Source organism: Orycteropus afer, unplaced genomic scaffold (genome assembly GCF_000298275.1).
Source record: "Orycteropus afer afer isolate SDZICR_OR568_19922 unplaced genomic scaffold, OryAfe1.0 scaffold00021, whole genome shotgun sequence".
NCBI classification, from domain to species: Eukaryota; Metazoa; Chordata; class Mammalia; order Tubulidentata; family Orycteropodidae; genus Orycteropus; species Orycteropus afer.
This window is the reverse complement of record NW_006921608.1, coordinates 13,126,969-13,153,934: the sequence shown is the minus strand read 5'-3', so window position 1 is coordinate 13,153,934 and position 26,966 is coordinate 13,126,969. Positions and strand designations below refer to the sequence as shown.

Genomic DNA, 26,966 nt, shown 5'->3' with positions numbered 1-26,966 from the left:
TTCCTGAACTTGAATTGTAGCCTGGTGCTTCCCTAATAAACCCCATAATCTGTGAGTTCTGTGTGGCCACTGCAGTGAATTATTGAACCCAGCAGGTAGGCTTTGGGTGCTGCAGGAGGACCGGCTAGTGTAAGGGCTGGAGGGAGGCAGCATGTCTGGCCTCGCAGGAGTGGGCCTTGGGCTAATGATAGTGATTCTGTCTTCCTCTTGTGCAGTTAGAAGAAGTCAGAAGATATGGCCTCCTTGCCCTTTTGGCAAAGATCTAAATAGTAAATATTTTAGTCTTTGCAGGCCATACAGTCTCTGTTCAGACTGTTCAACTCTGCCATTAAAGAAAATACATAAAAATTAGCATAGTTGTGTTCTAATAAAATTTTATGTACAATAACAAGTAACAGACCAGATTTGGCCCACCAGTGATACACAAGGCTTTTGTTGAGTTTCTGAAGCAGGGGAAGAAGGCTGGCTCTTTGATGCTTTGACTCAAGTGGTTACAGTTGGTTGCCAGCAAGTGCACTCCATCTCATGGCAGCCTTATGTAAACAGAAAAGCGGTGCCTGGGCCTGGGCCTTCTTCCTGATCCTGGTATGTTTGAGTCCATTTCTCAGGCTGTTGTATGAGGCCATCTCACTGAGGGTTTCCCTCATCTCATAGAGGGGTTCCCTCATTTCGTTTACTAAGCATGATGTCTTTTTCTAGCAATTGGTCTTTGCTGATGATTTGTCCAAAGTAAGCAAGTCTTGCCATCCTCCCTTCTAGAAACATTCTGAGTGTATCTCTTCCACAGTTGGTTTGTTTATTCTTTTGGCAGTCCATGGTATATTCAATATTCTTTACCAACACTATAGTTCACATGTATTCTCATTCTGTCTTCCTTTTTCACGATCCAACTTTTGCATACACATGAGGTAAATGAAAAGACCATGGGTTGGATCAAGCACACCTTAGTCATCAAAACAACATCTTTCCTTTTAAAACTTTAAAAAGGTCTTTTACACGAAATTTTCCCAATGCAATACGTTGTTGGATTTCTTGATCTGCTTCCATGGATGATACAGATGATGATGATGTTGTTGTGACCCTACGACAAAGTAGAAGTAACACATGTCAGTTCAGCTCTCAGAACATTTGACAAAATGAGTCATGTGGCATTCCTAACTGTAGGGGGATGGAGAGTGTAATCCTGCTCTGTGCCCAGACGGAAAGGGGGACTAGAAATCGCTGCCACTGGAGCCACATTGAAATGATATCCATTCATATCATCAGCCTTGATCCTTATGGAGTGCCAGGCACTGGTTGTAAGTAGTGGGCAAAACAGGCACCAAACCATTGCCCTTGTGGCATTTCCATGGAGACCTTGATAGTTAACAGTTTAAGAGGGAGAAGCAGGCAATACCACAGCCCTGGAAGTGTATTTGTTTACCTGGCTTTTTTTTTTTTTTTTTTTTTATAATTTTGAGTATTGTGCCACATTTTTCTTCCATTCTATCATTCTTTTTGCTATTACTATTATTTGTTACATCAACATTCTTCTCTGAAACACACACTTTTTTTTTTTTTTTTAAATCAGCTGGGCCATGAACTGGAGGGTATGATTATATCTTTTCTGTGCCTAATACAGCAACTGACCCTTTGTAGTTACTCTCTAAATATTTTTAAAATAATTAATTGAACGACTAAATGATTGAGCTCTCACAACAAAGCAAGGTTTATGGTAAACTTCTGGGGAAAGTGGGTTTAGAGGCCTAATTTATCTGTTATTTAGGTCCCTAACTCCCTACTACTTAGCTGTCACTGCACAAAAGCCCTGGAGGTGTGAGGAGCCTGTCTGTCTATATGTGAAAAGAGATGGGTGCAGGCTCCAAGAATTAAAGTCTGGGTTTCTTCTAACCTCAGTGGTGAAAGGGACTCCCAACAAAAATTTCTCTGCAGAGTCCAGGATTTTTTGGCCAGAAGTACCTGAAAGGTTTAGGTTAATTTGCTTGCTTTCAAAAGTCCCTCCTCGGACAGTTAGCAGAAACCATCAGCTTGCCTTATCTTTATTATCTTAGACAGTGTAAGTATCATTGCATAATGCCTGAAGATTACTTTGAGAATGAGCAGAACAATGAATACTTCCCTGTACTGATCCCATGGCTTCCTTCCCTCCTTGGAAGGATGGTAGTTCTGGTTTTCAGCACTCTTTGAAAAAATCTGAGTTATGTACTGAAGTTACAGATAGCCATTGAGAGAAGAGAATATAGATGGGAGCGTAGAGCCTTAAAAAGCTTTATGCCTGATGAATAAATAATCCATATCTATCAGCCTAGTAAAAAAAGCAACATTACTCATTTTACACATCATCCAAAGGGATGGCTTTGATAAATGTGACGTTTCTTAAAGAATACCTATTTTGTTTTAGGTTGGTGAGGTAAGCCAATATTTAAGTGGGCTGGGTTCCAGATTTTGTCATTGTTGTTCCTGTTAGGTGCCGCTGAGTCAGCTCCACCTTCCAGCAGCCCGTGGACAACACAACGAAGTACGCCCGGTCCTGGGCCATCCTCACGACCCTTGCTGTGCCTGAGCCCATCATTGCAGCCACTGGGTCAATCCATCCTATTGAGGGTCTTCCCCTTTTTCACTGACCCACTACTTTACCAACCATGATATTCTTCTCCAGCAAATAGTCCCTTCTGACAACATGACCAAAGTAGGTGAGACAGAGTCTGGCCATACTCGCTTTCAGGAGCATTCTGGCTGCACTTCTTCCAGGATGGGTTGGTTCATTCTTCTGGCAGTGCATGGTACTTTCAGTGTTCTTTACCAACACCATAATTTGGAAGCTCCAACACTTCTTCAGTCTTTCTTATTCTCTGGCCAGTTCACATGCATATGGGTAATTGAAAATACAATGGCTTGGGTTAGGTGCACCTTAGTCTTCAATGTGACATCTTTGCTTCTTAACACTTTAAAGAAGTCTTTTGCAGCAGATTTGCCCAGTGCAATACAACATCTGATTTCCTGACTGCTTCTTCCATAGGTGTTGATTGTTGTTCCAGGTATAATGAAATCCCTGACAGCTTCAATCTTTTTTCCATTTATCATGATGTTGCTTGCTTGGTCCAGTTGTGAGGGTTTTTGTTTGCTTTATGTTAAGGTGTCATCCATACTGAAGACTGTAGTCTTTGATCTTTATCACTAAGTGCTTCAAGTCATCTTCACTTTCAGCAAGCAAGATTGTATTATCTGCATATTGCAGGTTGTTAATGAGTCTTCCTCCAATCCTGATGCTGCATTCTTCTTTACATAGTCCATCTTCTTGCATTATTTCCTCAGCATACAGACTGAATGAGTATGGTAAAAGGACACAGCTCTGACATACACCCTTCCTGATTTTAAACCATGCAATACCCCTTGTTCTGTTTGAACGGCAGCATCCAGGTCTATTTACAGGTTCCTCAGGAACACATTAAGTGTTCTGGAATTCCCATTTTTCACAATGTTAGCCATAATTTGTTATGATCCACACAGTTGAATGCTTTTGCATGATCAATGAAAACACAGGTGAACATCTTCCTTGTATTCTTTGCTTTGAGCCAAGATCCATCTGACATCAGCAATGGCTAACCCTCGTTCCATGTCCTCTTCTGAATCCAGCTTTAATTTCTGGCTGTTCCTCATCAGTATACTGCTGCATTCATTTTTTAATTATCTTCAGCAAAATTTTACTTTCATGTGAAATTAATGATATTGTTCAATAATTTCCACATTCTGTTGGATCACCTTTCTTTGGAATAGGCCTAAATATTGATCTCTTCCAGTCATTTGGCCAGGTAACTGTCTTCCAAATTTCTTAGCATAAACAAATAAGTGCCTCCAGCACTGTATCCATTTGTTGAAACATCTCAATGGATATTCTGTCAATTCCTGGAGCCTTATTTTTCAACAATTCCTTCAGTGCAGCTTGGACTTCCTCCTTCAATATCACTGGTTCTTGATCATATGCTAACTCCTGAAATAGTTGAACATTGACCAGTTCTTTTTAGTATAGTGACTGTGTATTCCTTCCATCTTCTTTTGATGCTTCCTACATCATTCATTATTTTGCCCATAGAATCCTTCAGTATTGCAGCTCAAGACTTAATTTTTTCTCCAGGTCTTTCAGCTTGAGAAATGCTGAGTGTGTTCTTCCCTTTGGTTTTCTAATTGCAGGTCTTTGCACAATTCATTATAATAATTTACTTTGTCTTCTCGAGCCGCCCTTTGAATTCTTCCATTCAGTTCTTTTATTTTAGTGTTTCTTCCATTTACTTTAGCTGCTCTCCATTCAACAGCAAGTTTCAGAGTCTATTTTTTTTAATTTTTAGAGCTTGTTTTACATTCAAAATTATGTGTACATTTAGTTTCATTCCCCATTTACCATGTCCAACCCTAACCAAGTCTCCACCCGTCCATACCTGATAACCCTCCCCCTGTGCCCCTCATGTTTATGCACTCCTGTTTGTCCTGCATTTCCTCAATTTGAATGTTGGTCCTCTGGTGTCCTGTGGTCTATTGCTCTAAGGGATGTATTACCATAGAGTATGTGGGTGCGTCATCCTGAGTTGAGTGGTCTGCATGTACATCTTCTTAACTGTTGGACTGAGAGCCAGCCCCTGGGAGTGCATTTTATTCTAAGCACAGAATGTATTCCAGGACCATAGTATTGGGGGTCTCACCAGATTTCATCTGACCAATAATTCCAGTCCTTATTGAGTTTTTGGATTTTGTTCCATGTTTTCCCTCCCACTCTATCCAGGATCTCTAGATCTGATCCCTTCCTGAGTGGTTGGCATTGGTAGCCAGGCAAGTATACTTCTGTTTACTGACCCCCGTCTGTTCATCTCAGGTGTTTATGTGTTTATCTGTAGCCTGGTGTTTGGTGTTAATGACAATGCAGTATTGTGGACACATTGGTTGGTATTAGCATCTATTGTCTATCTCTTACGTGCATAATTCAGTGTCCTCTCAATTCCCTAGTTATCATGGTGGTCACAGATCCTTCCTCTATATTCCTCCCTCTACCCACGTCAGTGTGTAGGCCCCAACTAGCCCAAAATTAATCCCTCCCCATCCCAGTAACCTACAAAGTGAGTTCCCTTTCCCAAGCAAACCCTTCTCTGTCTTTTCACAGTAGTACAGTACTTGTCCTTCTGCGATTGACTTATTTCACTCAGCATAATGTCCTCCAGGTTCATCCACCTTGTGAGATGATTCGCATGTCCCTCATTGTTCTTTAATGTAGCATAGTATTCCATTGTGTGCACGTACCATAATTTGGTTATCCACTCATCCGTTGATGGGCATTTAGGTTATTTCTATCTCTTTGCTATGGTGAATTGTGCTACAGTGAACATAGGTGTACTTATGTCTGTTCACGTGCTCTCTCTCACCTCTTTAGGATATATTCCTAGTAATGGAATTGCTGGGTCAAATGGTACCTCTAATTTTCAGTTTTTTAAGGAAATGCCATACCATTTGCCACAACAATTGTACCATTTTACAATCCCACCAGCAGTGCACAAGAGTTCCAATCTCAGAGTCTCTTCTGACATCCATTTTGGTCTTTTCTTCCTTTCTTTTCTTTCTTTTTTGATTTGGGTGAAAGTGTGCAGAGCAAATTCACTTTCCATATAGCAGTTCACATACACTTTGTCTCATGACATTGACTGTAATTTACCAGAATACAACAGCTCCCCTCCCACTTCTTCCTCATAGTTACTCTTCCCTGTGTCCTTTCCCTCCATGTACTCCTGCCCCCTGAGCTATGCCTTTCCTGTCTTTTTAATGACCTTTTTCTTTCTTCATGGATGATGTTCTTGATGTCACCCCCCCAGCTCTTCTGCTTTTCCTTCATTGGTGTTCAATGCATCAAATCTATTCTTTAGATGATCTCTAAATTCAGGTGGGTTGCAATCATATTTTGGCTCTCACGAACTTGTTTTAATTGTCTTCAGCTTCAGCTTGAACTTGCATATGAGCAGTTGATGGTCTGCTCCACAGTCAGCTCCTGGCCTTGTTTTGACTGAAGATATTGAGCTTCTTCACATCTCTTTCCACAGATGTAGCCAGTGTGATTCCTGTGTATTCTGTCTGGTGAGGTCCACATGTGTAGCCACTGTGTGTATTGTTGAAAAAAAAGGGTATTTGCAATGAATAAGTCATTGGTATTCCAAAAGTCTACCATGCAATCTCCAGCCTTATTCCTATCACCAAGGCCACGGTTTCCAACTGCAGATGATTCTTCTTTCTCTTTCCACCCTTTTTGCATCCCAATAACCAGTAATTATCAATACATATTGATTGCATGTTTGATCAATTTCAGACTGCATAAGTTAGTAACAATCTTCTATTTCTTTATCTTTGGCTTTAGTAGTTGGTGCATAAATTTCAACATTAGCTGATTTTCTTTGTAGGCATATGGATATTATCCTATCCCTGACAGCATTGTACTTTAGGATAGATCATGAAGCATTCTTTTTGACAATGAATACACCATTCCTCTTCAATTTGTCATTCCCCACATAATAGACCATATGATTGTCTGATTCAAAATGGCCATTACTAATCTATTTCAGCTCATTAATGCCTAGGCTATCCATCTCTATGCACTCTATTTCATTTTTGACAACTTCCAATTGTCCTAGATTCATACTTCATACATTATGTGTTCCAGTTATTAATGGATGTTTGCAGGTGTTTCTTCCCATTTTGATTCTTACCCCCATCAGCAAATGAAGGTCCCAAAAGCTTTATTCCATCCACATCACTAAGGTCAACTCTACTTTGAGGAAGTACCTTTTCCCTAGTTGTATTTTGAGCGCCTTCCAACCTGAAGGACTCATCTTCCAGCATTATATCAGACAATGTTTCAGGGCTATTCATAAAGTTTCCAGTAACATATCAAACAGTGTTTCACTGCTGTTCATAAGGTTTTCACTGGTTAATGTTTTCAGCAGTGGGTAGCCCCATCCTTCTTCCTACTCTGTCTTAGTCTGGAAGTTTTACTGAAACCTGTCTACCATGAGTGACCCTGCTGATACTTGAAATACCAGTGGCACAGACCCCAGTGTCACAGCAACATGCAAAAAGCACCATAGTACAACAAGCTGACAGGCGAGTGGTGGAATTTTATCGTAGTCAAGTTCAATTCTTACCTTGGAACAAATAGGGAAAATTCACAATGGGAGTTTAGAAATGGATAATGTTGCAGAAATCTCCATGGAGAGCCCTGCTAGTGCAGGGCTGGCAGTATTTCATTCTGTAGTGCATAGGATCACTATGAGTCAGAGCTAACTTGATGGCACCTAACAACAACAACACTACATGGAGAGTACAGATACAACAGATTAACTCTCCCCTGAAGGACTTTACAGTCTAGTGACTGGGTCAGGTATCTAAACTGTAGTACAAATGATAAAATTTGCTTTCAAATAGCATATAATTTAAATGGTTTTGGAATATAGGAGTAGGTATCAAGACAAGAAAGGGAATAGGAAAATCAGGGTACAGTGTCATGAGCTGTATATGCAGAGATACATAGGGTTTTAGAAGGACTTTTATGGGGAAGAGGAGTGTCTGGGCACAGGGAGTAGTGATTGGCACACTGCTAGTGCCGTGCTATAGGATGGAAAAAAATGGTACCATGCAGAGGCATGTGGCAGAGCTGGATGACGGTCAGGCTGCAGGGAGAAAAGGAAGGAGGTAGGTGTGACATCTGCGTGGCATCCAGGTGTCTTGGATGCTGAAGATGGTCAAGATCGCTGAGGCAGGAGCCTTTCACAAGAAAGGAGCCCAGTAACCTTGAAGTTGCTTCCAAATTTGAGCCTGCGACTCTCCTATGCTTGATTCTGTGTGTGCTCTCTCTGGTTCCTATATCGTTGACATTAGAATACATTGACTACATGTCAAGCAAGCGAGGACCTTTGTTCCTTCATCCAGGAAATTTCTGTCTGTCTTGTTTTATTTGCTGTCCTAATGGTAATAAAAGGCCAGATTTGGACTTGACTGATACTGCAAATCCTCATAATTTACTTTCCCAAGCATAAGGAAGTTCTTGCCCCTACCCTCAGGTGATGTTGGCTGTGAACATGATGTTCTTGGAGTTGTTTTTCAAATAGTTCTGTTCTGTTTTAAAATGTCCATTTAAGCAATATTGGTATTTCACGTTGAAAGGACATGTGTTCTGCCAGCCTGGCACCTGCCCTCCTGAGATGGAACTTTCCTTAGGGCTTCGTGTGCCTTCTCATGGTAGAAAAATTAGCTGTGACTCCAAGCACATTAACATATCCAGCATTCTTGTTACAAGTTATGTGAGGGACAGTGGGAGGATTGATGAAGTGTCTTATTGGTAGGTTTTCAGATATGTTTTTAGTATCTGTGGCACAGAAGGACACCACCACGGTAGGAAGTCAACACTCAAGAGCCTGAAACTGTTTGCACATTGCATTTCAAGTCTTAAGTTTTGGAGTTCTTTGTTTTCCCCACAGAGATTCATATGCACATATAAAGCTAGACCGTGGCTGGGCTCCAGCCCATACAGAATGATTTGCCAGTTCCATAAAGCAGAGAAGGAAGATACTCGTGCCCAATCATGCATCGTTGTGGGGCGGGGGGCTTGAACAGCTGGAGAATGAAAAGTCTGGATTTGATTTTTTGGCATTTTGGGTTGTTTTTATTGTTGTTATTTTCATTTCAAGTTAACTGAATAGCAGCCAGGAAGTGTTTGTGGTATTGAATCATAACTTGAGACATTTCACGTCAGCCATTTCAGTAGTGTTTCTTTCTTTCTTTCTTTTTTAAATTAGATTTTGAATATTCTTTTTTCCAGGTTTTGTTCCTAACTGGCTTTGGCTATGTATATGTGGACATCGTCCATCAGTGTGGCACAGTCTTTGTAACTTTGGCCCCAGAAGGAAAAGCAGGCCCTATTTTAACCAATACCAACCGGTACGTTTAATTATTTGCCCAGTAGCAGTATAGTAAGCTTTCCTATTGTACAGTTGTAAACCTGCTGTTTAACATTTTTCATCACCCCTGTACATATTAGAAGCAGCCCTGGTAGCACAGGGAAGGATGAGCCAGTCTGCTTCCATAAAGATTTACAGCCTTGCAACCCTGTGGGGCAGTTCTACTCTGTCCTGTAGGGTTGCTGTGAGTTGAAATTGACTCAACGGCAGTGAGGTATGTATACATTAAGGCTTTTGGGCTAATTACTGTGTAAGCCCTAAGTAAACATATAGTTAGTAGCATTAGACCACACTACAACATGTAGCAATTAGCATCTCCTTGGGTACCCCTTCTTCTCTGGGATGAGTTTAACAAACTGATTTACAAACTAAGACAAATATCTTAGAATTACACTGTTTGTCATAAGCATGAAGTGCAAGTTAATATTTGTGTATCCATGTGACAACTTGGACTTGGAGGTACGTAAAAATAAATACTTCTTAGAGTCACATTTTCTCCCTTTGATATGAGTGTTGCTGTGGAGCTTTAGAAACATAAGCCAGACAAAGGGTTAATGTCCTCTTGTCCTTGATTTAAAAGTGCCCATGTACTTTAATAGGAAGAATAGCCTCTTCCTCCAGAAAGAAATGATAATTAAAGAAATGAAACATTATTTACTTTTAAAGTAATGATGTTCCATCTTATGCAGTCCTGGTGGATGTATAAATTTTTACCACTTTCTGGAAAGTCCTTTAGCAATATATATTAAAATCTTTGAAATCCCTTTAGCTTGGAAATTCCACTTTTCAAATTAGATGCTAAGGAGTTAACTACAGAAGCAGACAAATAGATGTGCAGAGGTATGTCTGTCGTGTTGTTCGTTATCATGACAAGATATCTGGAGTACTAATGTCCATCAGGGAGTGAATAAATGAAAGGGAAATTTTAAACAGGGATGCATACAATTTTTAACTAATAGAAATATGCATGTGATATCTAAAGAAATCTAATCAAGATATAAAATTAAATATATCCTTATGATTGAGTAAGGCTGTGTCATGTCATATATATACACATTCTCACAGACACAAACAGAAATTCCTAGAAAAATGACTGAAAGGAAAAGAATCAACTTGTTAATAGAGATGGGATTATAAATGATTTTTCGTTTTCAATAGTAAGTAACTTAAATTAAAATATATTCGTGCCATTTTGAGCAGAAAAGGAACATGATCTGACAAATTTTCAGAAGATCACTTGGCTTCCCTAGAGAAACAAAAGCAGGAGTGAGGAGATTAGTTAGTACACAGTGAGGCATTGCTATTAGTGGAAGTGATGAAAAATGACCAAATTCTGGGTATATTTTTAAGATAAAGTGGAGAGATTTCCTGGCACATTGGATAAGGGTTGAAAATACAGGAATCAAACATGACTAAATTTTTTGATCTGAGAAACTGGAAGGATGTGATGCCATCAACTGAGATAGGAAAGACTATACCTGTCTAGGTATATAGAGGTTTAGGGGGAAGATCAAAAGTTTGGTTTATAGATATGTTAAGTTTAGATGCCATTTAGACATTTAAGTGAATATGTGCATACTCAAAATTCACTGCCGTCAAGTCATTTCCGACTCATAGCAACCCCTCCTTGGGTTTCCGAGGTAGCATGTCTACAGAAATAGATTGCCCAGTCTGCCTTCCGAGGAGTGACTGGTGGGTTTGAACCACCAGTCTTCTGGTTAGCAGTCAAATGCCTTAGGCATAGGCGGTTAGATATACAAGTCTGGAGTTTAAGGTAGAGTTCCAGGTTACATATGTAACTTTGGAGGTCATCAACATAGCGTTGATATTTCAAAGCATGAGATTGGGTGAGATCTTCAAGAGACTGAGTGGAGAGAGGAAGGAGAAGAGGCTCCTTAATTTTAGGAGGTCTGGGAGAAGAGGAGGGATTAGCCTAGTGACCAGAGAGGTAGAAAAACTGAAAGAATGCTGTTCTAGAAAGCATATAAAGAAAGTGTTTCCAAGAGGGAGGGGTTACCAACAGTGTCAAATGCTCTGATAGGTCAGATAAGTGAAAACAGAAAATCCATCATTTGATTTAGCCACATAAAAGTCATTGGTGACCTTGACAAGAGTTGATTTGGTAAATTGGTGAGGGCAAAAGCCCACTTAGAACAACTTTAAGAGACTGTAAGGAGAGGAATAGGAGGCAGCAGGTATAGAAAATGCTTTGCAGTTTTCATGTAGAGGATCAGGAAATTGAGTCTTAGCTTGAGAAAGATTGGAACTACAAGAGGAATTTTTTAGCAAAGGAGAGAGAACATGTTTATTACTGCTAGTAATGATCCAGTAAACAAGTGAAAATGATGAGGTAGGAGTGGTGTGAATTTCCGGAGTGAGTCCCTGAGTGGGTGAGAGCAGAGTGAGCAGAGGTGTACAATAGAGGGGCTCCCCTGACACAGGCATGGGCAGTGCTTGCACCCCAAAAATGGTGGGGAGAGCCGAGCATACGGGCTTAGATGCTGGTTGATGGGCTGTGGTGGGAGCTCATGGTTAGTTTTCTTCTGCTTGCTTCACTTTTTGATTAAAGAGCTGAGTTGGTTTATGCCTTTCTGCCTTGTCATCATCATGATGGAGAATTAGTGCACAACAGCTAGAAGGATTTTGGAGTAAAAATCTGGTGTTGATAAGGGAAGCACATATAGAAACATGACAAGAACTTGTAATAGTCCCATTGGGAACATTTCCCAATACTGTTGGAGTGTGACTGTCTCTGTCCAGACACGATGCACTGAAAGTTGAGTTCTTATTTGTTTCTTATGAGAATCTGATGTCCCATCAGGAGGTGTCTAATAAGGCACTGCCATTTGAAAAAACAAAAGCAAGGGAAGAATGATGCTCTTTTCTCTTTCTCTAGACTGCTGGGGAAGATTGTTACGTTTAAAATGTTCATCACTCAGTTGAGCCTGGCAGTGTTTGATGACCTCACCTACCACAAAGCATCATCTGAACTTCTCAGACTCACGCTGGACAATGTTTTTCTCCAGATGGCCCCAGTGGCTGGTCACCTTCCTGTGGAAGTGACCTCTGCAGCACACTTTCAGCTTTACCGCATGGAGGTCTACTGTGGGGACTTGCAGTTGGACAACCAGCTTTATAACAAGTCCAACTTCCACTTCGCTGTCTTGGTCTGCCAGGGAGAAAAAACAGAACCTCCTCAGTGTTGCAAAATGCAGAGTCTCCTCGTAGCCAGCAAAGATTTAGAAGAATACAAGGAAAATTGTTTTATTAAACTCTGCATCACCTTCACTGAGGGCAAAAGCTTCTTATTTGATATTAATGAGTTCAATTTTGAATTGAAACCTGCCAGGTTGTATGTGGAAGACACATTTGTATACTATGTGAAAACTTTGTTTGACACCTACTTTCCTAACAGCAAGCTGGCCGGTCACGCCAGGGTCCTCTCAGGTGGTAAACAAGCATTGCCTGTGCAGGTCAGACAGCACGCCAGGGCCTTGGTGAATCCTGTGAAGTTACGGAAACTGGTAATACAGCCTGTGAATCTCCTCGTCAGTATCCACGCTTCCCTCAAGCTGTACATTGCCTCCGACCACACTCCTCTCTCCTTCTCGGTGTTTGAAACAGGGCCCATCTTCACCACGGCCAGGCAGCTCATCCATGCCCTGGCAATGCACTATGCCGCCGGGGCTCTCTTCAGAGCAGGTGAGGATGACAAGCAGGGGGCCTGGGACCTTACCCTAAATCTGATGAGCAAGAGCTGAGCAAAAGTGAGGTGCTTTGGGCAGTCTCTTACCTCCTTCAAGACACTAGGGAAGCAATATGGTGAGAAGTGAAGAACACAGGCTTTGCAGTTAGAACTGAATTTTAATCGAGATTCTGCCACTGCTACTTGTAAGGCCTTGAGCAAGTTATTGAACGTTTCTCTGTCTCAGTTTCTTCATCTATTAAATGGATTTAGGGGGTTTAGAGAGGGTAAGATCAAAGTATGTAAAGTAGCTTGCATTTGCTTGGCACTTAATAACCACTCAAGCAATAAAACCAAACCAAACCAAACCAAACCCACTGCCAATGAGTCGATTCTGACTCCTAGGGACCCTGTAGGACAGAGGAGAGCTGCCCCATATGGTTACCAAAGCTGTAAATCTTTACAAAGCAGACTGCCTCATCTTCTTCATAGAGCGACTGGTGGGTTCGAACTGCTAACGTTGTGGTTGGCAGCCAAATGCTCTAACCACTGCCCCACCAGAGCTCCTTTTACCAAAGCCATAGGTGCTGTTAATTAGCAGCTATGTAACTTACAGTTTTTATTCAATTTAGCAAATCCTTCTTGGTATTACAGGTTGTTGTTATGTGCCATCGAGTCGGACCTGACTCAAAGCGACCCCTCCTTGGGTTTCCAAGGCAGTATCACTACGGAAGTAGATTGCCCCATCTTTCTTCCGAGGAGTGGCTGGTGGGTTTGAACCGCCAGCCTTCTGGTTAGCAGTCAAGTGCCTTAGCCACTATGCTACCAGAGCTCCCGGTATTACAGGTACAAGGCCCTATATTAGCACACTAGTATAGCCAGGAAGACTAGTCCAGGCACTCAGCTCCTGGGCCTGAAAAAATTAAGTTCTGGGTATCACTTTGTGTTACAGTCCATGAATAACTGTAGGTGAGAAACTGAGAAGACTCTATGTGCTAGGAAGATGCAGAAAGGAGATGGATCAAAAGAGAAAGCTGTGGTCTCACCCTCTCCGCAGACCTGAGCCCAAAACAAAAGGCTGGCCTTGCCCCTTCCTGGCTTACTGCCTTCTGGTGCCAGGCAGATGGCCTCCTGCGCACCCAGGGCCAGAAGGCAAGTTTTCTCTTTTCAATCTGGCCAGAAAAGTCTAAAAGGGTGAGTTGAATATGAGTATACAGTGTTATGTGGAGAGGACTGTGGGCTGAAAGTCGAGTGTTGGGACCATGTGGTCTCAGAATACTTAGGTAACCAGCATCGAAGCACATGTTCCTGACCCAGATTCACTCCAACACACTTTCAGTTTGATAATCTGGTACCTCATGTTCCAAAGACTTCAAGCAGGGAACGCCGTCCAGAGCTGGCTTTGTCAGCCCCTTCTGTAAAGGGCATGGCAATCTTACTTTCTGCAAGTGACAAAGGAGAAGACCTTTCTCTGCCCTCTTTGTAACTTTGTGTTTGGCAGATACAGTCCCTTGTAAGATTGATATTGTGGCAGTCACTGGCCCGTGTCATTGCTATCTTGTTAAGCTTAGATTTTCTTCATAATGAAAATTCTTAGAGTACATAGGTCTGTCCAGGACTCTTAAACTGAAAACGACAAGATCAGGAGGCGGGCCCTGGTGGACTTTGCATTTTGAGAGTTTGCACAACAATGAAGAAAGCACTGCCCTCTTGCTAAGAAATCATTTAAAAATAAGCAGTTAACATTTCAGCTTTAATAGGTGGGTGTATTTACAAACAATTCCAGAAACTTACCCTTCCAGGCGGTTTTGCTTTGAACTTGAGGAGCAGGAATGAGGTTCCTGAGCTCTGAGTCCTTGGAAGGAATACATCTCCCCTTGGTCACCACGTCCATGCCGCGGTGTGGGGCGTCCATGTGTGTGATGAGCTGGCAGAGAAACTCCAGCTGATGGCACCAAGTAACTGACCCTACAGCCTGTGTGCTCAAATGATCACTCTTTGTTTTGTTTTATATTTTTAATGAGCTTTCACAAGAACATTCTGTTTGGATTTTTTGCAATCCACCTAAAAATCCTCTAAGCTGTTGTCCCAAGCTCATTATATACAGCACTGAGACAACAAATCCACATACAGAAGGCCAAGTTTGTAGAGCCTTTTGGGAACTCTGTTACTAAAACCTCAGGACAGTATGAGGAAGATCTGGAGGAGAGTAGCCATGGGGGAGGCGGCAGCGAGCAGGGTGGGCCCCCACAGCTGGCTGAGATTCTGTGCCCACTGCCCTGAGCTGCACGGGGCCAGCATAGCGGGGCTCTGCTCGGCAACGGTTACTCTCCATTCTCGACCTGTATGTTGCATCTTTGGAGAGAAGATTCCAGGTAGAAAAGACTTCAAGACAGTAGTAGCATGTGCCTAAAGAGAGCCCTGGCTTGGGAGTGAACAAGTTGCTGTCCATATGTCGGCTGGGTCAGGATTTAACCACTGGAGTTGAGTAGAAGGTTCCTGGGTATGATGGTCAAAAAATGTCCATCTTCATTTCTAGGAAAGTTTATGGAGTCACTTTCTTGAAGATGTTCTAAAAATAAACAGTAATTAGAAATGAGTAAGCAACCCTAGTTGAAGGAAAGAATGTGGCCTTAATTTCCCGAGTTCCCTCTCAAATTGATAGGAAGCTAAATAGACTCCTTTACCAAAAACAAAATTCCCAAACGAGTAAGCAGAAGATGTATTTGCTTTTGGAGGAAAAGAACTAAAGAAGGCATGCCCTTGTATACTTTCTGGCCCTTTTATCAGACAGTGGCTTCAGGTTTCGCTAGTTACGACCCAGGAAATGTACCCCACCCTTCGTATGGCCACAGCGAGCAGAAAGGGGGCCCAGCAGCTGGGTGGGAGCTGGGGGGGGGCAGGCTGGGCACTTTCTATTCACACTGTGTGCCCACTGCACTGAGCTGCCCGGGTCTAGCATAGAGGGGCTCTGCTCGGCAACGGCTACTCTCCTTTCTTGATCTGTATGTGGACTCTTTGGCGAGAAGGGGCTTTAAGATGTCTCTAGACCAACCTTCTCCAGGCAGCAAATTACAACAGACCATCCCAGACTTGAGAGGATTTGCTCTGTGGCTTTACCTCCAGAGAGAGAGCTCCCAGGAACAGTATTCCACCACCAGCACCCTGCCTAGGCTTTACAGCCTAAAGGGTCACAGAAAGAGAGCAAGTGGGCTCTGGAGCCAAATAAACCTGGAATGGAAACCCAGCCCACACCTCTAACCAGCTGAGAGATTGTGTGAGCAACAGGCTTAATGTCTGAGCCCCAGTTCCCTCCTCTTCCTCTCTGACTGTGAGACCATGGAGACAGTACTACCATGTCAGATTCGTCTCTGTCTCCTGAGGCTGGTATAGTTGCTGACCCCAAGCAGGACATAGTCATTATTGACTCACCTGCATTTCTTCAAAGGGAGATATGAATAGTTCTCTTGCACACAGTCACTAGGAGAATTGAGTGAGTTGAATGCCTGGCACCCAGAGGCCTTCCTATTCCTAATCTTCATCTTCTAGAAATTATTCTCCTTTGACCTAAACCCTCATGTTTTCATCATCGTGTTATAGAGAAGAAAAACAAACAAACAAACAAAAATTCACTGCCATCAAGTTGATTCCTACTCATAGTGACCCGCTTTAGGTTTCTGAGGCAGTAAATCTTTATGGAAGTAGATTGCCCAGTCTTCCTTGTGCAGTGGCTGGTGGGTTTGAACCACCAACCTGGTTAGTTAAATGCCTTAGGCACTACACCACCAGAGCTCCTTAGAGAAGCAAAAACTCAAAGCAAACTCACTGCTGTCGAGTCAGTTCCAACTCATAGCGACCCCTCTTTGGGTTTCCAAGGCTGTATCTCTGTGGAAGCAGACTCAAAATAGAAGAATGTCCCACTCTACCTCAGGAAGGCCTGGGGAGCCTTCAGGACCCAGGCTTGGTGCCTCTGCCCACACCTTCTCAACCTTTTGACAGAGCATCTCTGTCAGGACTATCCCCCCAGGGGCTGCCAGGGAGAGAGGGATGGTTCCACCGTGGGTCTTATCCCCGTGGCCTCCCCAGAAAGGCTTTCAGCCATAGTCTGGAAGACCAGTGGATTCCCAGAGGTTGGAATTGCCTTTCAGAATCCCCTCTCTTGTCCCTTGCCTGCACCTCAGTCCTCTGGCCTGTAGCCTCAGGTCTCCATCCCAGGAAGGAAGGGAACCTCTGGCAGGTATGACACCACAGCCACATTCCCACAAGGCAGCAGACATGGCAGCCGGGCCACTGGGTAGGCCAGCTCCCAGGAAGCCAGATGTTAACTGGAAAACCAGGTCCGAAGCCGCCCTCCTGGGAGACCTGCTGGGAACACTCCCCTCTCTCTAACCTAGACAGTATGGCCGTGTCACTGATGTTTATGCAACTGAAGCTGGGTGCAGGGGAAACGGGTCTGGCTCTAGCTTTGCTCCAGAGGGAAGCGCTCAGCCTGGTAGGATTGGGAAAGATTAAAAATAACTCTTCCGTCATCAGACGTTCACACCACTTCTGCAACACCCCATCTAGAACGTGGCCTCCTCTCCTGGCCCAGGCATCTCCTCGTCCTGGTCCTTCGCTGCCCGGCCAGGTTTCAAAGATCACCTCTCACAGCAGCAGAACCTGCAGAGCCTGGGGCCGCTGCCTCTTAGGCTGGTGGGAGCCCTGTTAGCAGGAACATGGGAGGCTCCGACCAGGAAGTCATAGTAAAGCTACTTGTGAGGCCGCCAAAAAGATCACTTTGATTTATAAAGTATGAAAGCTTGCCACTTACGAATCCACAGTGAATGAGTTACTTCCCATATTTTGCTCCAAAGAACCTTATTACATTCTCAATTCTAGTGTGGAAAATGATTTGCCGAGAAAGTGGGTCACTTTTTCACAAATGTTGAAAGTGCTGCCTTTAAGTTTCCAGTAACCCTTTCCCTTTGGTCCATTGCAGGCTGGGTGGTTGGATCTCTGGAAATCCTCGGCAGCCCGGCCAGTCTGGTGAGAAGCATAGGCAATGGGATTGCCGACTTCTTCAGGCTCCCCTACGAGGGGCTGACCCGGGGCCCGGGAGCCTTTGTCAGTGGAGTTTCCAGAGGGACGACTTCATTTGTAAAGCACATTTCCAAAGGTAGCTCTTTTGGTCCCTTGTCCTAATGCCTTATTTTCATTCCTTCCCTTTTAAAAAAAAAAAAAAAAAAAAAAGACGAATGTGTTAAAGTTTTAAATGCATTCAGGTTGCGAGGAGCTCTGTTTGGCTTGTTAGCCTGCAGTGAAATGTTGAATTTGTAACAAAGCTCATATATAATGTCCTATGTTTTAAACAGATCACTACTTGCCTGTAGTGTGTGAAAATGTTTCAGAAACTTCAGAATTTTAAAACTCCCATTGGGAAAACAAGGATTGGCTCAACTGTTATTCCATGTGATAAATACAGAAATACTCAAGGTGTTCAGGACTGCTGCAAAACATCAGAAATCCTACACTGTGTTGCTTCATCATGGTTTTTTTTTTTTTTTTTTTTTTAATGTAGATACAGTTGTCATAACTTTTGTAAGTGTATGGATACGTTTTGACATGGAAGCAGATTTGGAGGTACAACAGCCAACTTCCCTGTAGCACGATACGCAAACAGTGCCATCTTGTGGCCAAGATGAATCATCAGGAGCAGAGGCCGAGGGCTCAGGCTGTAGCCAGAAATCCAGGTCCCCAACAGGACAACATGTTCATTTCATCCCTGTGTTTGCGGGTGATATTTTGGTCACATTGGCAGTGAATCAAGAATTACTAAGGGCCACCTGAGTATCTAAGGCAGGGAAAACAAAGAAGAGGGCTTGCCCCCATAAAAGGGGTTTTACTGAGGACAGTGCTGCAGCTCCATTGTGCGTGGGCAGGTTGTAGGAGTCTGTAAACCAGAAAAAGCAAACTCTCTGCCATCAAGTCCATCCTGACTCATAGAGGCTCCCGTTGGGTTTCCAAAGCAGTAAATCTTTACGGAAGTATATTGCCCAGTCTTCCTTCCACAGAGTGGCTGGTAGGTTTGAACTGCCAACCTTCTGGTTAGCAGTCAAATGCCTTAGGCACTACACCACCAGAGCTCCTTGTAGAAGTCTATAGAAGGCCTCAGAAGAAGATGTGTGCTTGAAATATGAGAATCCATGGAGGAAAACAATGAAAAGACTGGCTCAGATCATCCGGGCAGCCTGGGAGCTGAGCCGCAGGGCTCACCCAGATGAGTCATCTGGTTTCCTCTCTTGACACTTGAATCCTTTTAGTTCTTATTTTTATTTGAAAATAAGACAACCTACACCTGCTAAATTGACCTTAATTTCAGCGGTCCTTCTAGCACACTGACTCACCGATTGTTTTTCGTACGTGTTCCCTCCTCTGTTGGTGTTTTGGTGTCTGTGTGTGTGCACACGTGGTTTTTTCCCTCTTTTCAGATCACTGGTAAAGATGCAGCTGCAAAAATGACATCTGCTGTTTCTTCTCGAAATTAGCTGTCCTGTAACAGATGAGCATCTTTGTTAGCTTTGGGATGCAGCCGTGTACACCTTTCAGATTTGTTCACTGTGATACGTGCAGACTTGCTAAAGGAAATTAGGACTTTTTCTGAGCAAGATGCTGAAATAGGCTTTCTTGGGAAAACCAGGCGGAATCGTGGCTTTGAAGTGATTTCCTCCCTTATTGCCCTTGCTTTTTTCACTTAACATCCTGAATATCAAAATTGCACATATTCTCTGTTGCCCAATAATTATTTCCCCAGAATGTCAAATGATCCAGCTTAGTGTCTCCCTTTATTACTAAAGTAATAAGGAAGGAAAATGAGTTATTGCTCTAGTGGAAACATATCTTTACAATTTGTTTAAAGTTCAGCAACATAACCCAGAGTAGGCAAGTGTTAAACCTTCAAAACTGGGCCTCAGTGAGGCCTTCAGAACTGTCTTGATGGAGCCGTGACAATTAAATGATGTTGTTAGGTGCCGTCAAGTCATTTCTGACTCATACCGTCTCTGTGTACAACAGAATGAAATGCGGCGAGGCCTCTGTCGTCCTCACAATCATTGCTGTGTTTGAGCCCATTGTTGCAAACATCTCATTGAAGGTCTTCCTCGTTTTTTGCTGAAAACTAAATGCAATTATAGTGAATGATAACATCATCTGAAACGCAGTTCTTCCTGTGAGCAGAGCTTCTGGCCACCGTAACAAGTGCTGTCTCCTCCACAGGTGTTCAGCAGCACCCCAGCCCTTATGGTGACTGCTTGAAGTTGCCCCAGAGGAAGCTGCCGTTGCTTGCCACCCAGGCATGTCCAGAGAGGACAGATGTACTCTAAGCTGTCCCCTGTCTCCCTTCTGCCCTCCAGGGGCCACACCTCTGGAGTCTATCTTGTGACCAGGAGGCCAATCCATGTGCTCTTGTGCCCTCAGGTACCCTCACATCCATCACCAACCTGGCCACGAGCCTGGCCCGGAACATGGACCGACTCTCGCTGGATGAGGAGCACTATAACCGGCAGGAGGAGTGGCGGCGGCAACTCCCCGAGAGCCTGGGCGAGGGGCTCAGTCAAGGCCTGTCCCGACTGGGCATCAGCTTGCTTGGTAAGGGGCCGCTGAGGTTATGGTAGTCATGCCCATCTGTACTCGAGCTCTGCAGACAGGGACATGTCACGTTCACGTTCTCCCTGGGGATGGCTAGGCTATGAAGTTTACATCCTTGCAGCACACAAAGCTGAGGCTCGGAGCAGGTAAGGTACTCACTCTGGTTCCTAGCAGTGCGGCACTGGGGACAGGCGCTTGCTTCCCAGCCCCGTTCTGCCAACACGGGTCAGAGGCCCGCCTGTGTAAACATACATGCTCTGCCTGCCTTTGCCTCTGGTGGGAACGTATCTCTGGCCTCATTGTGGTTCTCCAAAGGAAAGAACAATTCCATAAGAGGCCCCCAAGTGTGGCGGTGTCCACAGGACAGTGGCATGTAGCTGTTTGCGTTTTAGAGTGAGTGCCCGGCAGCCCTTCTGAAGCCCTCCGGAGGCTCTCACCCCTTCGCTGCCCTGGAGGCCGAGGTGTGCTGGCTTTTGTTAGAGGCACTGGAACAACATGCAGATATCACGTCACCTCCAGTGAGAAACTTGCTTTTTCCTGTCTGTTTTTCAGGCGTGCCAGGTCAGCTGGGCTTGGAGCAGTTATCGTTTGTCAAGCAGCCAGATAGTATAGTTAGCGGTGCAGATTGCTGTGAATATTTCAAAATATTACAAAAGTTTAAAAATAAGATGCTTTGGGAAAATCTATTAAAATGAGTCTTCAGAGCTGAAATTTCACAGAGCTGGATTTTCAAGGGTATTTTTTGTTTATTTGTTTGCAAAGGAATTTAAAACTGTATTGCTTGGCAGGCTGCCTGCACGCATCTGCAGGAGTGTGCAGCTTGCAGAGATCAAAGCGGCCAGAGCAGCTCAGAGCAAAGGGTAGAGAAGATGGGCATGAAAGGACTTGTCCTCTCTCCAGTCTTCAGTTCTCCACTCCACTCCTCAACTTGCAACCACAGCCCAGCTGAGGCTCCGGGAGGAAGCAGTAAAATGTGACAAGTTCAGGTTAAGTTACTGGGAATTAGTTAAGTCAGAACATTCAGTGATGGGGGCACTGTCATTTGATAGCGCCTGGAAACGAGACGCTAATGACCTGGGAAGGAGACGCAGTGAAGGAACAGTCCCCTTGTTGACTCAGTCATCCCAGAGACATGGGTGGGTCACAGTCCTCGGGAGCCAGCAGCCCTCGTTCCAGTCCCCAGGTCCTTTCTTTGTGATCTCGGACAAGTTCTCTGAGCCCGAGTTTCTCATTTGTGATACGGGGCTGGCAGCACCATTGTCAGAGAAAATGGTGGTCGTGTGCGGGTAGAGTCAGTTTTTGGTAAACAGCATCCCTCGTTTTTCTGTTATGGTCACAAAGGAACTACAAGAGTCACTTATTTTCAAAGAGTGCCCCAGGAAAGAGAAACATTTTACTATTTTTGCTTTAGTTTTGGTTTGATGGATTAAGTTGCCATAACCAGAGGAAGTGACAGTAAAGTTATCTTGGGGGCCTCAAGGTCATCGTTTAGGGACTTTGGGACATTTTTTGCTAAGAATTGTAGGCTTAAGTGCCCTCTGCTTTGGGCATGAGCACTTCCTTCCCTTCACCAAACACTTGGAGGTTACAGTGAGCAGAAAGAGAACTGAGCTGGCTAGCCATGGCTGCCTCAGCCCTAACTCCCGCTTAGCCTAAGGGAAGTGTTCAGCCCAGAGCCACTACCCAGTTACCTGATGGTAGAAATCAGGGATGGGAGAGGCCATGTGTCTGCCCTTATGATGCCAGCCCTTTGGGCTAGAAAACCACAAAGCTTCGATCTTTGCTGCAGTCATTGTGTCTTGTGCATCCTCACTTAGGTACAAGGAAATCATTTGTCTGTCCACGGAAAGAAACTGCAGTGCAGTGAGCTCGTAGGGTCTTTCACATCTTTGGAAATTTACAAAAACCTGTAAGTTCTGGAGAAGAAATAAATCATTCCCCTTTGTGTACTGATTAAGGAGCTCTGGTGGTGCAGTGATTAAGGCATTTGGCTGCTAACCAATAGGTCAGTGATTTGAACGTACCAGCCACTCCACAGAAGAAAGATAAGGCAATCTGCTTCCATGAAGATTTACAGCCTTGGAAACATGGTGGGGATTGCTATGAGTTGGAATCGACTCGATGGCAGTGAGTTTATTGTGGTTTTTGTATTTTGTACACTGATTGGACCTGCAAACACTGGGCTGTTGAGGGCCCACGGCACTCCTGTCCTCGTGCAGGAACACACTCTGAGCACGGCGTGGCCACTTCAGGTCCACTCAGAGATTTTAGTTCACTGTGGGTATCTCAAGCTTAACCCAAACCGGCTTCCTTTCCTCTAAAAGAGGAGAACATGTTCATTTTATCCATGTGTTTGCCAAGGATGACTGAGAGTTCAAAACCTGTTTGTATCTCCTATAATCTCTGGATTATCTCAAAATGTCTGATCTAGAACAACCTGATGTGTGGCAGGAAAAAGAGGAGAGGAGAACCAACTGAGTACCTTCGCTTTGAAAACTACAGATTTGTCACCATTTAATCCACCCCCGGAAATAGTGGTTAAAATTGCCTTGTGCAGTTAAATGTCTAATTGAAGTTAGAATTGTTGTTATGTGCAGTCGAGTTGGACTCAACTCATAGCGACCCCTCCTTGGGTTTCCAAGGTGGTATCACTATGGAAGTAGATTGACCGACCTTCCTTCCAAGGAGCGGCTGATGGGTTTGAACCACCAGCCTTCTGGTTGGTAGTCAAGGGCCTTAGGTACTATGCTACCAGAGTTCCTGAAGTTAGAATTATTATCATGCAATAGTTTAAAACCCATAGAAATTCTATGGGTTGTTTCTTCCTGTGCAAGCTAGAAACATTAAGGGCTCAGTTGATTAAAAGTACATTTAAAAACACTTTAGGATTGGCAGAACACTTCCACAGCTGCCATTTCATTTGATCTTCACAACCCTGGGTATGGACGAGTGTGAGTCACTTGGCCAGGTCAGAGAGATGATGTGAGGTGAGCACTAGAAACTGGGCTACCTTGTCACCCATGTTGGGGGGTTCCTGGCCTAGACATAGTCAGGATATGGGAGACGGGGTGATGAAAAGTTTGAGAGTAAGAACTTGCCTATGGGTTTGGTGGACCTTCTTGTCTCTGCTTCACCCTCAGAGGACACTGGAGTGTTATGAGACCCTTGAAAACCAAAGGAAGTCTGTGATAGTTGGAGCTGTGTGTCAACTTGGCTGGACCACAATTCTGTGTGGTTTGAGCTGTTGTGGTGTGGTTGTTCCCATGATGGGATCAGATGACTATGTTTTGAGCGGCCAGTGTGTTGAAAGGGAGTTGCCCTAGGGGTGTGGCCTGTTTCCAGTATATCTGTGGACATCCTGGGAGAAGAGACATTCTTCTGTGGATCGGGATTCTGTTGTGCTGCCTACAACTGTCTGTGAGTGAACAATCCATCATTCGGCCTGGAGATCTTGGATTCGTCATTCTTTGGAGTCAACAGCCAGTGTACTGCCTGCCAGCCTTGAGCTCCTCAGCCCCTGCGGCTACAAGAGTCGGGAAAAGCCTCCAGCTTGATGTTTGATCCAGGAACTTTGGACTTGCTGGCTTCTATAAGTGTGTGAGCCATTTTCCTAAGATAAATCTTTCTCTCTCTCTCTCTCTGTCTCTGTCTCTCTCTCTCTCTATATATATATATGTACATATATATATATATACACACACATATATATAAGCTTTACTGGTTTTGTTTCTCTAGAGAACCCAGTCTAACACAAAGTCCTTAGCTGCCGTGGCCAGCTACACCGCTGCAGGGCAGTGGGAGAATGCACGGGTAGAGAGAGAGGCTGCAGTGGCTTCAGGGTAAGCGCCACAGATTTTCCAAAATTGGCACCAGCCTTGCCCACATTTACCAAATCCGTTCCTCAAACACCCACACTTTACCCTGGAGCCAGAGCTAAGAGGAGATGCAGCTCCAGGCCACGGTCACAATACACACACACACACACACACACACACACACGTTTGCTCCGGAACATGCCTTCTCCCTCAGGGAAACCAAAGGTGGAAGGCCAGAAACTGCTTTTGTGACCCACTCTTCTTTGGGGCCTCCACCTGATTTATGAAGCATGGCTTAACTTTGCCAGAAGCCACACCCCTCCGTATCTTCAAGCCACTCTTGGGTTTGCTGTTTGGAATCCCAACAACACAGGCCTCGACCAGGTGCCTCTGGAAGCCTTCCCTCAGAGTGAGGTCGCCTGAAAAGGAGCTTCCCTCAGGCTCTCTCTGCACTGTGCCCTGAGCTGACTTGCTTTCAGTTATTAGGAAATCCAGGGATAACACAAACAGACTTTCGTGCTTCCTCCTCAGTCCTAGTCGTTCCTGGTCAAAAAAGAGAGCCTGGAGCTGGAATGCCTAAAATGCTCTGTGGGTCTCCTTTGTCTCTGGAACAGGGAGTGGCAGCTTTGGGTCCCAGCTCAGGCCTCTGCCTCTGCTGTTGTGGCAGAAAAGTGTTCAAAGTAAAGTCTCAGCGCCCTGCACAGGGGGAAGTGCCGCGCGGAGCAGACGCAGGCTGGGGCTTCACAGACCAGAGGCCTAGGTTTGTTGCCTGAGGCTGGGGAGCAAGTCACAGGAGAGGTGAGGGCACACCCTTTTATTTTCCTTGCTTCAAGAAGCAACCTACAATGAAAGGGTACAAAAGGAAATCCCTCCCTCCTTTCTGCTCTTCCCACAGAGTGCAGTGAAAACCCGCCCGGAGGCTCCCGCTTCCCTCCTTGCCCTTGTTTCTTCACATCACAGCCGCCTCCATGTGGCCGCCCACCCTGTGGGCCTGATGCCAAAAGACAAGTTGGGGATCAATTTCCACTACTTAAAGCCTTGGGGCAGGGTTTGAGTATATGATAGTAAATAATTTACCAGTTGTAGGATTTAGCTGGATCATACTCAATGAGAGAGCCTTGTAAAGTCCCAAGAGAAGCTGCCTCTCTCAGGGCGGGGTTGAAAGAGACCGTGAAAGAGACCTGAAACCGCTGCTGCTCTCTCAGGGCCTAGCTGGTCTCCAGGTCGTTAGCACAGGGAGGGAGAGGACAGCACCTGGCACCTGGCGAGCAGTGAGGTGGTGGTGTATGTGACGAGGCCACATTCCCCTGCGAGGGCCCCGCGCAGAGCTGAGGATACGGCAGCTCCACAAATTCGCAGAATCTAACGCCTTGTCACAGGTTCAGGCTTTCCGCTGTTCCCGTTGCCCAAAGAGTTTATCTGTCAAAAGCATGGTAAGGAGAGCCTTCACTGTGGCCAGTGACTAGAGAAAAAAGATCAAAAGGGAGTCTCACGATGGATACCTTTTTGCATTTAAGCAGATCGACATTCCAGCCCTTGGTGGATAATCTGGTCAACTCCTTCTACAGGTTAAGCCTGGATCATTAAAGAGAAATAGGAGATCCCAAGTGAAGTAATACCCCCAAAAAACTCATTTTTAAGGAGCCCTGGTGGTGCAGTGGTTAAAGCACTCGGCTGCCAACCAAAAGGTTGACAGTTCAAACCCACCACCTGCTCCTCAGGAGAAAGGTGTGGCAGTCTGCTTCCGCAAAGACTGCAACCCTGGAACCCCACGGGGCAGTTCTGCTCTCCTCTAGGGTCGCTATGCACCAGAATCGACACAACAGCAGCAGCTTTGGTTTTTGGTTTGGGAACTCATTTTTCATAGTCGTGTGGAAGCCTGCAATTGAGCAAAGATATTTCTACCATAAATATAAGTAATAATTTATTGCTGAATTTGTAATTATCTACTCCAGCTATTTTCTTACTCTTAAGCATGGAGACCCTTGAACAAAGTCAGGTAATAAAATCACAAAAAGTATTCTAAGACACTGTTCATTTTGAACTGTCAGCTATGAAATGAAGACACTGGTTCCCACCTCCCACGCACTGATGCCCCCCTCCCACCTCCTGGCAGATTTGGTTGATACTTCCCAGCCACTCTGACCCCTGATATCCCAGCTGGAGAACAGAGCATCCAATTTCTTAGATCCTGACCAAGTGAGGTGGGCGCCCAGCCTGAGTTGCCAGGACTAGGCGTTGGGAGCCAAAATGGTGGTAATCCTTCCACCATTAATAGGCATCTCCTTTCTTTAGAAGTTTGGGATGAAGTGGTCTAGGCTAGGAAGCAGACCTCACCTCAGGTCATTATTCATCTGTACATAAGTAAATGTAAATGACTGTCAAAACCTACAGGAGGGGATCTTCATGGCAGAGCACTGCCTTCACAGGTGACCTGAAGGAGCTGAACTTTGTTTGACTGGGATTTTGTTCAATGGGGTATTGCTTGAAATTAGCAGGTCATTAACTGAGACCTGGAAATCTCAGTTTACCCAAGAGATTTTGAATTAATGACATTTAGAATAATGGGATTTGACATATACTAAAATTTCTACTAGGGGGACTGAATTTTCATTAATCCTAGCATTAATTTTCATTAATCAGCCGCAGGGACCCAGGTAAGGGTGGTACGAGAGGTTTCCAACAGGGAGACAAACCTGTCGGTTTGTCCTACCGTGGTGACGTGTTGATGTGAGTTTTGAGGCTGAGCCACTGGTGTTTCAAACCCAGTGGGATGCACATGGTGCACAGGTATCAGCCCAGCTTACAGACTGAGACAGACTAGGAAGAAGGAGGAGGCCATCCACTTCTCAAAGA

At 44.5% G+C, this 26,966-nt stretch overlaps 1 protein-coding gene across 1 annotated transcript in view; it reads left to right on the top strand.

The window, feature by feature from the left end:
• The window catches only part of VPS13B (vacuolar protein sorting 13 homolog B), a 1,115,876-nt gene that overhangs the window by 1,075,097 nt on the left and 13,813 nt on the right, over positions 1–26,966 (top strand). The window contains exons 54-57 of the mRNA XM_007934836.2: positions 8,849–8,967; positions 11,884–12,689; positions 17,651–17,827; positions 20,125–20,295. Of these exons, the coding sequence (XP_007933027.1) occupies positions 8,849–8,967; positions 11,884–12,689; positions 17,651–17,827; positions 20,125–20,295 (1,273 nt within the window). The remainder of the gene's footprint in view (positions 1–8,848; positions 8,968–11,883; positions 12,690–17,650; positions 17,828–20,124; positions 20,296–26,966) is intronic.